This window comes from Crassostrea angulata, chromosome 2 (genome assembly GCF_025612915.1).
Source record: "Crassostrea angulata isolate pt1a10 chromosome 2, ASM2561291v2, whole genome shotgun sequence".
In the NCBI taxonomy this organism is placed as follows: Eukaryota; Metazoa; Mollusca; class Bivalvia; order Ostreida; family Ostreidae; genus Magallana; species Magallana angulata.
Genome location: NC_069112.1, coordinates 38,184,117 through 38,198,918, shown reverse-complemented (window position 1 = coordinate 38,198,918; position 14,802 = coordinate 38,184,117). Strand labels below are relative to the sequence as shown.

General features: G+C 32.4%; 1 protein-coding gene across 1 annotated transcript in view; it reads right to left on the bottom strand.

The window, feature by feature from the left end:
* LOC128170611 (uncharacterized) overlaps positions 1–14,205 on the bottom strand; it is a 50,519-nt gene extending 36,314 nt beyond the window's left edge. Inside the window, exons 1-3 of the mRNA XM_052836391.1 lie at positions 14,169–14,205; positions 9,158–9,460; positions 7,311–8,178 (exon numbers count right to left, since the gene is read on the bottom strand). Coding sequence (XP_052692351.1) covers positions 7,311–8,178; positions 9,158–9,451 — 1,162 coding nt within the window. The 5' untranslated portion in view covers positions 9,452–9,460; positions 14,169–14,205. The remainder of the gene's footprint in view (positions 1–7,310; positions 8,179–9,157; positions 9,461–14,168) is intronic.
* Between the last annotated feature and the right edge of the window lie 597 nt (positions 14,206–14,802).

The following is a 14,802-nucleotide window of genomic DNA, read 5'->3' as shown; positions in this document are numbered from 1 at the left end:
ATCTGTTAATTAATGAGTTTTTAGATCTCTTTTGTTAAGGGTGGTAGAGAAAAAACTTTTTCATGGATGTATTAGGACATCTTAAGACATTTTAAAATATAGCCCTTCGGCTCATACCTTTGAATAAACACAAAGTTATTGCCCCTATTTTACGAAATGTTTGTTATCGCTACTCCTCTGAAACCATAAGAGATAGATACTTAAAACTTTTACCAATGTCTTCAGTACACCTAGAGGGTTCTTCAATCTATTCATACCGAAAGGATCTGAGCCCCCCCCCCCCTTCTAGTAGTTATTGCCCCTGAAAGTATTTACATTTCCATAAAATCACTTCAAACTTTTTTATTACTTATCATAGAGACTTCGGACCACTTGGGATGGAAGCATCTACCTTGGCCAAACAAAATAACATAAAGTTCAAAGGTCAAGGTCATTTGAAACTCTCTTAATTAATGAGTTTGTGTATCTCTTTTGTTTAGGATGGTAGAGAAAAACTATTTCATGGATGTAATAGGACATCTTAAGACATTTCAAAATATAACCCTTTGACCCTTACCATGTAACAATTATAGAGTTATTGCCCCTATTGTACAAAATGCTTGTTATCGCAACTCCTCATTAACCATTAGAGATAGAGACTTGAAACTTTTACTAATGTATTCAGTATACTTAGACGCTTCTCCAATCTATTCATACCGACAGGGTCCAAAGTCCCTTTCTAGCAGTTATTGCCCCTGAAGGTTTCGAACATTCAATAAAGAAACACAAATAACTTTTGAATCAATAATCATAGATACCTCGGACCATTTGGTATTGAAGCGTCTACCTTGTCAGATGAAAATGACATGAAGGTCAAAGGTCAAGGTCAAGCATTAAAAAATTGAAAACTTAATCGTTTGACACTTTTTTTATGAAGTAACGCAGAAAAAATTATTTATTCTATTGAAGCAATCTTATTTCAAACATAGAAAACAATGAGGTGGAAAGACCTCTAATTGTTCGAGAACAATTAGTCTACTAGTGTTATATTTGATTTCTGATCTGGATTTAAAAATCCTGATCCCGACATATGAAAAAGCGATCTAATTTTATGAACAAAAATTGTGGGGTTTTTTTTATTTTCACATCTCAAAACCAATCCGTCCGCGGACGCTGAACATAGAAAAAACTTGGAATGGCCTAAATATGGAGCTCAGACCCACTCTATGAAAGAAAAGGCATTGAAGTTGTAAAAATGACAATATTTGGAGGTTTTGAGACGCATACCCCAGTTTAAATCAACCTATTGCAACTATAAAAATATTTAAGTGTTACAAACCGATGGTACATTAAATATACATTGTTTTTAATTATTTCTTTAAAAAAAGTATCATTTTAATGATTCTCTTATTTTGCAGTATCTAATCATCAATGCACTGATATACAGAATTTCATTTCTTACCGTCTTCTGTACTCCGAATCAACAGACCAACGCGATAACGAACCCGATTGTAATAATTCAAAGAACCCTGTCGATTAAATTTACAACACAATGCTTGCCACTATTTTACAGAACTTATTTGTTTGTTAAAACAATAAAACGAATGGTCCAAGTAATGCACGATATTATTAGTCCCCTACCGGTTTCACCGGAGGGGACTATAGCTTTCCTCTGCGTCCGTCTGTTTGTCCGTCCGTCTGTCCCATCAAACACGAACATTAAAAAAAATGGAATCTAAAAAATTAATTTTCCTGAAAATATGTCAACCAGACGCTACAAAAGTGTAAAGTTGATCTGTAGTTTGACATTTTAAAGCTGTTCAGTAAATTTCATATTATTCTTTAAATGCATAAAGAAAAAGGTGTGGAAAACTAAAGTGGGACAGACAGACAGACGGACTGACGGACGCAGAGGAAAGCTATAGTCCCCACGGGCGAAAACCGGTAGGGGACTAATAAACGACGAAACAAGACAGACTGTAATCCAGACCATTTTCCTGTGTATGTTATAACATCGCACATGCGCAAACCACACACTGTGGCAGATCGAGCAATGTCAATTATCGCATGGATTTAAGAAACGGAGTGCTCTTGTGGGAACGGATGGAAACGTTGTTACTTTCTTGGATTTACTATCATTTAGCTACTGTGTTGGATGTAGTGCCGCCGGGGTTTTCAAGAAGATGCAGACGTTATGCACTTTGTATGAACGACACACGTGTTCGAAGTGAGGCAGTACAATCTGTGCAAAATAATCAGATACCGTGGACATCTGTCTTTTTTATCGCATTTAAACAATTGAAAATTATTGTTTCGGCAAATTTAGCAAAAAATGTGTTGCACTTATTCCGTTGATAGATAAATAAAATTTAAACGGTCGTTCAAAATTAATATAAACTGTTTATTCAACAACCCAAACTGTGCATTTACCATCTCCGTGTACGCCGCCATTACATCTGTTATTTATAAATCTGTGCAATAAGGCCTAAATGAATATACTCAGGGTTTTTTTTCTTCATTTATTTGAAATCTGGAATAAGAGGCCACCTGTTTTAAGCGGCCAGTTAAAATTTACACCATGCACATATAGGGGGGGGGGGGGGGCATTTTTTCTAAAAATAGTACCGGTGTTTCCGATATAAAAATAGTTTAGCTGAATATTATGTTTTTCCATTCCGGTGATTACGACATGCCTTTTCAACGAAGCAAGGCAGTTGCCATCAAAGGTCATGTCAAAATTCGACAAACTTGTAGATTTTACATTTGTCAGTTTGTATAATGTCAAATGTGCTATTGAAAGCTCTTTATATTCTGAACAACTTTTATTCTACATGTCGCACAAATGTAACAAAATATTTTTCGTTTAAAAGATACAAAGGAAAATATATCTAAATTTTCGCACTTTTTGGAATCCTGTTTTTTGTCCTTCTACCTTGTCCTAAATAAAAAAGTAACACAAAAACTGATGTGCACAACTACACTGTCTTTGTTATTCAAATTCGCTGGATTCCCATTCCCTGTTATCATAGTCTCGGAGCCTTTGTCTGAAAACCAAAGGCCCTATTTTTTTTAGGAGAATAACTCGTTAACGGAAAAGGATTCCTAAAATTTATGAATTGATTAAGATAGTGTATTGTAAAGTCTATTAGTCCTAAAAATTTGAGCAAAAACCATTCAGAAATGAGCACGATATGAATCCTCAAAGTTCGCGTCTAGGAAGGAAAAAAAAACAAACAAGAGGCCCATGGGCCACATCGCTCACCTGAGGAACTATAGGTATGATAAAATCAGCTTAATGGAGTCATAATACAATCAATGTGGACAATGTACAATAATACATGACATGTATTATTGTACATTGTCCAGATTGATTGTATTATGACTCCATTAAGCTGATTTTATCATACCTATAGTTCCTCAGGTGAGCGATGTGTGTATTACATGTAGATCCTGTATAAATAAAATCCATTTTCCCCCTGGATATTCTTATGTTTATAATCATTTTGTTTAATGATACTATTTGATAGAGACGCTTTATAAACTTCAAAATATGAATTTTGTTTTAAAATCAATCCAAGCATTTCTTAAAAAGGTTTTGGGCTCTAACGTCCTGACGCAAGAGTCTGCGGAACTCATTCGTTAGAGCATTGATCTTCTCATCAGGATAACTGAGTTCAGTCCCTGAGTGCCTTATATTCTTTTTCTTTCTTAATTGCATTTTGCTTAGTGGCGTTTTCCGTTGTATCATAACTAAAAATAGAAGTGGCTTCTAGAATAAATATAGAGATCGTTTCTGTCAGGAGATCGCTAAATGCAGATGTTCGTCGTATCGCCGGCATCAATGACATGCCGCCTAAAAAAATCAAAAATAGATTTTTCACATTTTCAGGTAGAGAGTCGTCACCCAGATAGCATGACTTTGTTGAGCCAACATAGGCTGTAGGTTGTAAGGTTGGCGTTGGCTTAACAACATTGGGCCAATGTACACTTGACACATCTAACTTGAGTGTCAATGTTAGTTGGGAACGCAACGTTGGGCCAACATTGGGCCAATGTATACTTAACAAAATTTACTTGAGAGTCAATGTTAGTTGGGAACACAACATTGGTTCAATGTTATAAATTTACCATCACTGTTAAGTGAAGCATGTTATCGGCCCAAAAATGATCCATCGTTTGTTAATTACATTTTTTTATTTCCTGAATAGTTTGTTGGTCGATTACATTTATTTAAACACGCATAACTTTTCAAGAGTGGTTATATGTTTATAACGTGTTTTTATTATTTTTTTTTAACCATGTTTATAGATAGAATCATTACTAAAAGCTAAATATACTGTCAATAGTTACATGTACATACTCTTTATAAAAGGAAACATGTTAAAATATGCATGTTTAATTTTTATTCTTTTAAAGAAGCTTAAATTTGTAAAAACCCAAAAGTTATGAAGATATTTTTCAAATATATTCAGCTGCATAATTGTTCTAAAGTGTAGAATTTAAGTTGCCGATCCTGAGATAAGAGATAGCACATTCACTGACGACGCAATTATGAGTTTTCTCAGCTTGAGACTGGCCAGTTGCCATGGTTATTGTGACATCACGCTTTCAAAATATGAAATTTGTTTTAAAATTGATCCACGCATTCTAGAGATTTTGGGCTCTAAAGTTCCGAGATGAGAATCTGCGTACCTCATTCGTTAGAGTGGTGGATTTGCGTCCAGGCTACCCAGGTTTATTCACCGAATGCCGAAAGCTTTTTTTTTTTGTTTGACGATTTTAACTTTAAATTGATAATTTTTTTATATTTCCCGTTTTAATTTTATTAAAAATCAAATAATAGCGGCGTTTTTAGTACATTTGAAGAGCTAGTTTCAAAATACCGTCAATTTTTTGCTTAGTGACAGTTTCGTTTCTGTCAGCATCCCGAAAATTCAGACGCTCGCCGCATTGCCAGTGTAGAATAATGACCGGGGGTCATTTTTCGACATAGAATAATGACCCCCCCCCCCCCCCCCCCCCTAGCTGTAGAATAATTGTTTTTTTTTTCTGGAGAAAAAAGACCATGGGGTTATTTATTTTTCATGTTAAACATGAAGAGAAATGACCTCCGTTATATTTTTTTACGAAGTCATTTTCAACTCTTTTGTAAAAGAAATCTTCATTTTGACGTCACAGTATCTATTCCGGTTTGGTTTACATATACAATATACATAGTGCTCTAAATAAAACGATGGCTTGTGTCTTTCTGTTACTCAAGTACACGACTTTACAAATTGATATTTTTTTTAGGTTCACGCTTCAATCTAAAGAGTTAATAAATGTATGCATAAATAAACTTAATGTATTTTTATCAAATACATGAGAGCTGTTAACCCCCTGTCATTCAGAGCTGAAAATGACCTCGTAAAAAATTACGTTCTTCGCTAGCTGAATAAGTATGTTATACTAGCATATGTCGGAATAACAATGTTGGAATAATGTCGGCAGACAATTTCTACGACAAATGACATCCGTTTCTACGGGTGTTGCTAAAACTCGGAACGGAAAACGGAATGGAATGGAATACGGAAAATGTTATGGAATGTTATTTACTTAATAGATGTGTTAAACAAGTTATAAACGATATACCTAATGTAAATTTTCAATATTGTTAAAACTGTTATTCATAGTCAATTTTTTTAATTTAGAAAATGAATGATATTCTCTCAATTAACAATACATGCTTTGACCACTAGTCCCAGTTTATCAAACTTAACAGCATATCCAGCGCTCTATTTATGATTCATTGAAATTTTGTGGATATGTTTCGAAATCATCTTCTGTAAAAACCAAATCATCTTCTGTAAAAACCATTTGGCCAGAAAAGTTGAAACTTGTTGTTAATATTTTTTTAAAATCTTATCAGAATCTAATCAGCCAGGATGGCTGAAACGTGAGTGGAAGCATCCCAATGTAGTACAGATTTAAAGTTGTGAAAACCATGACCCCAAGGGGTAGAGTGGGGTCGAACTTTTGTAAAGAAATATATAGAGTAAATCTTTTAAATCCTCTTTTCAAAAACCATTTGGCCAGAAAAGCTGAAACATCCACATATATTTTTTTGCTTGTTTTTAACTTTTCTCAAAAAATATTAACGATAGAAATTGTCCTGCTACAGTGCCCCTCGAATAGCCGAACGTCTGCTGTCAATTTCGGTGGTCACCGGAAGGAAATGAAAAACCTTATTTTTGAATTTTGAATATATTTTTATCAATTTTCGATAAAGACGGTCTAACGAATGCAACATATGAAATTTGTTCAAAATTGATTCACGCATTCTGTAGATATTGAGCTTCAAAATTTTAAAGCAAAAGTCCGCGTAGCTCAGTCGTTATGGTCGAATACACGCTTGCAGGCGACACGGGTTCAAGCATCGAGTGCCGAATCTTTCTTATTAAAGTCTTCCGTTTCCAAAGGAAGACCTTATAATGATTGCAGTTATCTTTCTTTCCTTTTATCATTCTCCCCCTTTTTTTGTCGGTAGAATTTCTTAAAGATGGCTGGATAGATTTTTCTGACTTTTTTTGGAATGATAGAAAATGATAATATATCGAGGCGTGTTTTTTTATATTAACTTTTCAAATTTTATTTCCATCCGTCCGTTTCCTGTCCTGCGACAAAATCCTTGTCACTTTTGAGAGTTGAAATTGACACCCCGAGAAAACCATTGTCAACCGACGCGAAGCGTAGGTTGACAATGGTTTTCGAGGGGTGTCAATTTCAACTGTTATCCTCCCAAACAGGCACTATTTATTTTGTTATACTGAATGTCTTAATTTTATAGAAAACATCACTGCTTTTAGATAGGAATAACGTGAATACTAAGGCGAGCCGTACGCGCATGATTTTCGCGCATGTAACAATTCGTAATGTTACCCGTTGCTAAGTGCTTTGCTAACGCCGAGGATAATAGAACAGATTATAAACTGCGTCTAAACCAATCAGATTTAAGTATTTAACATGAAAGTATAACAATATAGAATGTAACCCTTATATATGTCATCTTTGCGGTGTTAAACAGACAAAAACATGTACTTGCAGTGAGATATCTTAATCATCTCAGGTAGCTTTTTTAAAACAAATTTTGTACCTGCGAGATCCAAAAAATCTTAAGAGATCAATAAACAAAACTTACTTGGATGATTGAGATTTGATTGCAATATATATTTAACAGGTTCCATTCTATAGACCGTAACTTTAGGTCCTAACCGGAATTGTTCAAACAGTTTTAGTAGATTGAAACAATATTGTATGATAGGAAATTAATGTTCAGCTAAATGTTAACTAACCTTTATCTTGATCAATCAGATTTATCCGTCTTTTAAAATTTTCGAGTTGACTGGAAACAGACCTTAATTGATCGATTGTCTCTTTGCATATCTGTTTAATATTTGAAGATATATCCTTTATAACCTTCACTTTGTTCTTCGACAAGTTTTCATAAATTTCATTGGCTACATTTTTCCTCCACGATATAGAATTGACATCGACGGCAATCAAAAGTGAAGCAATAATAACAAACGCAGAGACAATTAACACTGGAATAACGTTAAACCATATTGCAACAATGATTGCGATTCCAAAACTTATTGAATTAATAATAGTTGGAAAATCCAATGGAATAAAGGTTTGAATCGGACCTACTCTGTCTCTAACATATTTTGCTATATGTTGATCTATTTCATCCTCCACCTCTGATACTAACAATTGTCTCATTGACTCCATAGTGTTTTCCACTAATTCACGTTTTAGTCGACGTACAGTAAAAAATGAACAATAATAAGGACCACTATCTGTGTTGCCACTTTCTTGAATAACTGCACTGAAACACAACCTTGTAATGCTTTCTTTAGAAAAGGAACGATCTGCAGCCCTATCGATGATGTGTTCAATATCGTCCACCGGTATCATCTTTATTAAAGATTTAACAAGTTGCGTATACATCGTGATTTTCCAATGACCACTTCTCTTGGAAACTTCTTCGTAATCTTCGGACACATGTTGAAAATAACATTCATGAGGATGGAAAATTGTTCGATAGTTATGGTAAAGTATTTCCTTCACTTCAATAACGTTCAAATATTTGCTATGAATAAGGATGATTTTCACGATGTTTTTGATTTTCTCAAAGATAAAATATTTTATTTTATCGGAATCCTAAAAAGGGAAAAAAATTAAATATAAAATTCTGCAATATGTCAATTATTTTATTTCTAGTTTCAATAATATATGCCTATAAAACGTGAGACCCTAATCAGGGGTCAGTATACTATAGTCTGTCTTAAAATATTTATGTTGCACATTTTCCTAAATTGTTCTACATGTATAAAAACCTCTGGGTTTGAACGATGTTCTTTAAACAGTAAGAAAAAAATTCCAAGACTTTCCCTTCAAAACGCCCCTTTTTCTTGTCAGGTATTCATACACAGCTGAAAGTAAAAACTCTACGAAGTTTTCCCATTGAAAAAAAAAAGACGAAAGTACCTAGATGTTATCGATTTCAATTGCACTACTCTCACAGGTCTATGTATTTTTTTTAAATTAAAAAATCGTCCAAATGTGCGGCATAAATATCTAGAGACCATGTACAGAATTATGTTTCTAAATCTGTATACATGCTTATACCTTGGCAAAAACATATTTTACTTTTGACCAACAAATATATAGAACAAACGCAAATCGAAAATGACATATTTTTACTAAACATAGTCAAAAGTGGGCGTTGGATTATACATTTTATTATAAACGCCCAGCAAACAATGTATAGACTAAAGATACTTCACCGAACAAATCAATGCCTGTATGGCCAACAATTTACTTGACTGCAAATGCGTGTATTTTCTAAACAAAATTATGGCTTGTTGTTATCGTATGATGTGCCAATTTAATTGCATTATTTAAAACGGGGACTTGTAGTATAGTAAGTCTTTAATTGATAATTGCATAAAAAGTTCTGTAAGCCCGCATTCTTAAGAAACCAAAAACTGAAATCATCATCGCGAGCAAGACAAGGATAGGAACAGTTGGTTATTATTTATTATTATTACTACTGAGTTTGAAACATAATGTATTTTTTATCCATTTATAGTCAACGCAAGATACTATCATTATTATGATTATGGAAATAGAACAATACCTTTTCTTCAATTTCTATTTCACCTTCGTTGTACTTGCACTCTAAATAAACTTCGCAAACATACACTGTTCCCGGTATAATATCTTTCTTAGGAAGATTTCGAAAGAGCACAACCTCATTTGCTAGCAAATTCATTTCATGTTTGAGTTCTTTCAGCTTTGCCTCTTCAAGAAGTTCTTTAGCAAACGATAATTTAGATGCATCTTCTGAAACTTCGACATCAAAAGATCCAAACAATGTCCTCACAGCTGCTGAGTTTATTTCCTCCGTCCATTGATCAGTTTTTCCGTCCATATCTCAAATCTAGGAAACATTAAATATTTGTTAAAAGAAAATACATATTTTACATTGTAAAATGATTTTTTGCAAACAATAAACGTTTTTTGTTCCCGATTCTTTTGAATCAACAACATACAATCTAGAATCAAATAATAATACCAAGAAAAGAACTATATATGATATGAGTTAAATTTGGTCCCCATAGTTCGTTCTTTTTGAAGTGCTTCCTGTAAAATAAAATGTTAACTTATGTTTTAGAAGATTTGATATAAAATATATTTTTCAACTATTTGATTTATTTGCACTCACTGGCAGTATATGACGACATAAGTGACGCTATTACTATAATTCATCTTTTTACGAATGGGAGATAGAGAGCGCATGCTTGAACAAGGAAGATATTTTTGTCACTTATTAGTCCTGGCTAAATACATCTCTGATTAAATTATTTTTGTTCAAGCATGTGCTTTATGTTTCCTGAAAGAAAAACTGCTTGAAAACAAGCTGTTTTATGCAAAAAATGCCGGGAAAAGGTTGTCTTTACGATGTCATAATTCTAAATTGTAGGCACTTGAACCAAAATGCGTATTATGTAAACACATCACATAGATATCTGTACTACGAAAACAAAGAATTACAGTTAAATGATGATGTTCAATTTAGGGGGCCATTTCAGGCCCATATCATATATTGTCCTTTATAATGACATTATATTTATTAAAATGCTATTTATTTACATGTGAAAATCTCTAAAACAAAAAAAAATCAAATCAAATCAAACTTCCAATTGTCATATACCTGTTCATTTGTTCATTTAAGTAGCGAGTATTACAATGTAGGCCAATTACAGTGGGGCAGCTAATTGTGAAATTTACTGTTTACACACAGTAGAAGTCTTGGAGTAATGTTTATCAAATACTTTAGTGTGTTTACTGTTAATGGGACACTGATTAGGTATAATAAAACGCAAGTTAAAAAATAGAGGACTTTGAAAAACAAATTGAAAGTGTATTACTTTTATGAGCAAGTCAACGCACTAGGAAAAAAAATAATGAGGCATTGTCTAATCATTTCTACAGTAGATGTTTTATGAAATTTACTGCATGTATTTTAACTACTTTATCAATTTTTTAAGCTAAAAATATATATTTCCACCATGGATTCCTAAGGGTCGTCTGGAAATTTAACACTTTTTATGATGGGACCTTATGGTATATGTGGCGTATTTTGAGTAAAATCTTTGACTTCAGTTTGAGTAAAAATATAAATCTTCTTATAATGCTTCTTATAATTAGACGTTTCACAAACTCTTTGCCCGTAAAACATTTTTTTTCTCTAGTTAATTGTCTCTAAACGTTGCTACACATGGATATGAAGGCTATCCGCCATTTGTAACGCAACTGTGCATGAGTGCGGCAAAATCTAGAATTGAAAAAAAACACGATGGAAGAACAGTTTGTTTACAAATTAGAATCACGTTTTTCATGTCTGAAATTTAAAAAAAAATGCTTATATCAGATGATACCCGAAGCATTATTATTCCGTTATTCATTGATGTAGAATGATATAAACTGTTAATTATGTGTAATAATGATGAAACACGACTTAGCATAAATGACATGGTAAAATGAGAGAATACCCCCACCTCCCCCCCTCCCTGAGGGATGCATGTGCTGAGAGTGTTTATTTATTCAAAAACTCTTCTAAACGAAAACCCACTTTTGTTTTATAACTTAAAAAGTAAAGACATGGAACACATAGAGCACATACAAACCTGACTAGCTAAACCCCTTTCTTTGCCAAATCTGTCAAACTTAACGGCATCTTTCTCGTCGTCGCCATTGTTGTTGTGATAGACTGAGTTTGGTATCACGTGACCGATTAAAGGCGGATTTATTTGAATGCCATATTTTTGTGGAATCCACAATAATTATAAAAATTATTTATTAGTTTCTATATTTTTTGGATTCGATCGATATAAACTGCGTATGTATTGTGAAGATCTATCTTTATATAACATATTTAGATAAATAAATCAATCAAATATTTCTTAACATGAAAAATACCCCACATATGCCTTAAAAAACACTTTTAAACAAGTGTTTAGAAATTCGTCAGCGTTCTTGGAACTACTGGGGCAATATCCTTTTAAGGGCCGATTCCTTATATCCTCTAAATTTCACATTATTTAGTACATCATTTTAGGCATTTTTTCTATACTGCATGTGTCCTTTCTGAGATATTGGTGATCAATATTCTGGAATTTGGCCCCTTAAAGCCCCTAATTACATAACATATGTTAAAATCATTAAATTGCTTGGATACATATCCGTAAGATAAACATATTTGCTTTTATAACTTTTCATTAAATATTCCTCAGTCAAGGGCTACAGATGAACGAATTTAGAGTCCTTTTGTCCACTAATTTCAGAAGCCAGTCCCTTTTTCTTGATATCAAATAAAAGGTCATTTAAATTTCAACACATTTGTTCAACAAGTGTTTTGATATTGATACCGTTTTTGAGATATATTGGAAAGAAATTTTATGTGGCCAATCCCTTATTTTCTTATAAAGGCCGTTAAACAAAAATTTTGAAGATTGCATATTATTTAGTACATCATTTTGAGCATCTTCTCTTCAATAGTTAATTTCAAAATATTTGTCCTTTCTGAGATAGGGGTGATCAAAATTCTGGACTTTTGGCCCCTAAAAATCCCTAATTACATAACAATTGATTAAATTATTACATTGCTTGGATACATTTCTATAAGATAAACATATTTGTTTCTAAAACCTTTCACAAAACATCCCTCAGTAAAGAGCGTCATATAAAAGACTTGGTCTCCTAATTTGAGGTGTCAGCCACTTTATCTTGATATCAAATAAAAGGTCATTTAAATTTCAACCCATTTTGTTCAGCAAGGGGTTAATAATAATTGTTACCGTTCTTGAGATAAATTTGAAAGAGCATTTTAAGGGCCGATCCCTTATCTCCTTATAGGGACCGTTTAACGAAATCTTGAAAATTGCTTATTATTTAGTAAATCATTTTGAGTATTTTTTTTCTTCTCTACTGCATTTTAAAATTCATGACTATTGGCCCCTAGAAATCCCTAATTAAGTAACAAATGAAAAAAAAAATATTTACATTGTTCGGATATATAACTGAAAGATATTGGGGGCGTGGGGTGGAAGGGGGGGGGGATGAATAAAAAAAAATGTCATGTAAATAAACCCATTGCTTTGAATTTCTCTCAGGTTTGGATACATAAATCCTATTAGTTTTGCATCAAAGCGAATATATTCACTTATATAGGCCTATAATGAAATATGTATGTATTTATCATTCCAACATGATATTTAGGAAATTTTCTTCAACTCAGAAAAGAAAAGTCCCCAAAATGTTTGGGCCTTGGGAGTTAGAAACGACAACTCTTACCTAGCAACTTAAATACCAAATAAAATTTAAAATATTTTTTGTGTTTATTTGCAATGATTTTCATTCATTTTTTTCATGTCACATTTATTAAAATACATTTTGCTATAACATCAAGCAGCTTTTTCAGATGATTTGTCAACAAGATAAGAAAATATGAAAAATTATGATTTGGGAAAATACACAACAAAAATTGCAATAATAAAATTTTGAATGTTATGAAGTGATATGTTTTTTTTTTAGGTGTCGGAATGTTATATCCATCATATGACAAAAAAAAATTATCTCAATTTGTTAATAGCTAACTTTTCAAAAATTATTTTACGAAAACACAAAAAAAACATTAAAAACTTCTTTAAAAATACTAATAGTATCCTTATCATCATTTTAATATTTGACAAGTATATGTTTTTTGGTCTTCTACTGAAAAATTGGAATAAACTGTGGGTGTATAGAACCACCTTAAAAGATTAATTTTGATCAAAAGACAGATATTATAAAGTATTCATTAGTCGACGTTTTCCTGTAAGGTACCCCGAACTGAAATTTGTAACAGTTGTTCCTCGTAATATTTTTGGGTAAGAGTAAACTGTTTTTTCGATTTCCTTTACGAAATAGACAGAGTCATATTTCAGTTAGTATGATTTTTTTCTTCAAAACACTTGTTAGCGCTGATGATTACTAAAGACACAGTAATTTGTTTGAAAATAAGAAAATGCTAACTTTATTTGTTCTTTTACTTCGTATGAAACAGTTCAAGAATAAATGAGGTCAAAAGTTGAATCTTCCTACTTTTTTCTTTATGTCTTCATTACAGTTTAAACATTTGTCCTAAATAATGGAGTATCACTTAGTTTGCAAGTACCTAGCGTCTGATTGCAGCAGAGTAATGTTTTGTGCATAAGTTGACCTAATTTTATTCCTAGGTCTAGACATGAATTGTCTTCAGTTGAATGAATATGGGTTGTAAACTCCAAACGACAAACATCTGTTATGCGTGTCGATAATAGTAACACAGAAAAAAAAATCCAAAAAAAAAAAGAATTGTGTATTGTATCATTCTAAAATAATGTAAAACTAAAAAAAAAAGTTTTTCCGGGTTCAAACTCCGAGTCGCCATTTTGACAAATTTAAAAAAATCACGATGCTTTTCGTCTTCATCAGATAAACATCGCTTTTACCTCATTCTTCGTGAAAAAAGGGTCAGATTCTAATGAAGCATAAGAACAATTACAAAATCTATCTCTTTACTGTATGAAATGAAATCAATTTAAATATGTCATGTGTACACTTACCGTAATTGAGTGTTTTGTGTTGTATACACGAAGACGGTGTCGATTTAAATCGTTCCTACTGAAGCCAGTACAATGGGTTTTTCTCCCAAATGTATGAAGGTGGCTCTATACACACAGAGTTTATTCCAATTTTCAATAGAAGACCACAAAACATATACTTATCAAATATTAAAATGATGATAGGGATACTATAGGTATTTTTAAAGAATTTTCAAATGTTTTTTCCTGTTTTGTAAACTAATTTTTAAAAAGTTAATTATTAAGAAAATGAGAGAATTTTTTTTGACATATGATGGATATTTCCTTCGGACACCTAAAAATAAATATAATACTTCTTAAGATTCAAAAATTTTATTATTGCGATTTTTTTTTTGCATTGCCCCAAAACATAATTTTTCATATTTTCTTACTCTGTTGACAAATCATCTGAAAAAGCCGCTTGATGTTATAAAAAATGTATTTTAATAACTGTGACACAAAAAAATTTGAATAAAATCATTGTAAATAAACACAAAAAATATTTTAAATTTTATTTGGTATGAAAGTTCCTCAGGTAAGAGTTATCGTTCCTCAGTCCCAATGCCCAAACATCTTGGGGACTTTTCATTTCTGAGTTAAAGAAAATTTCCTAAAT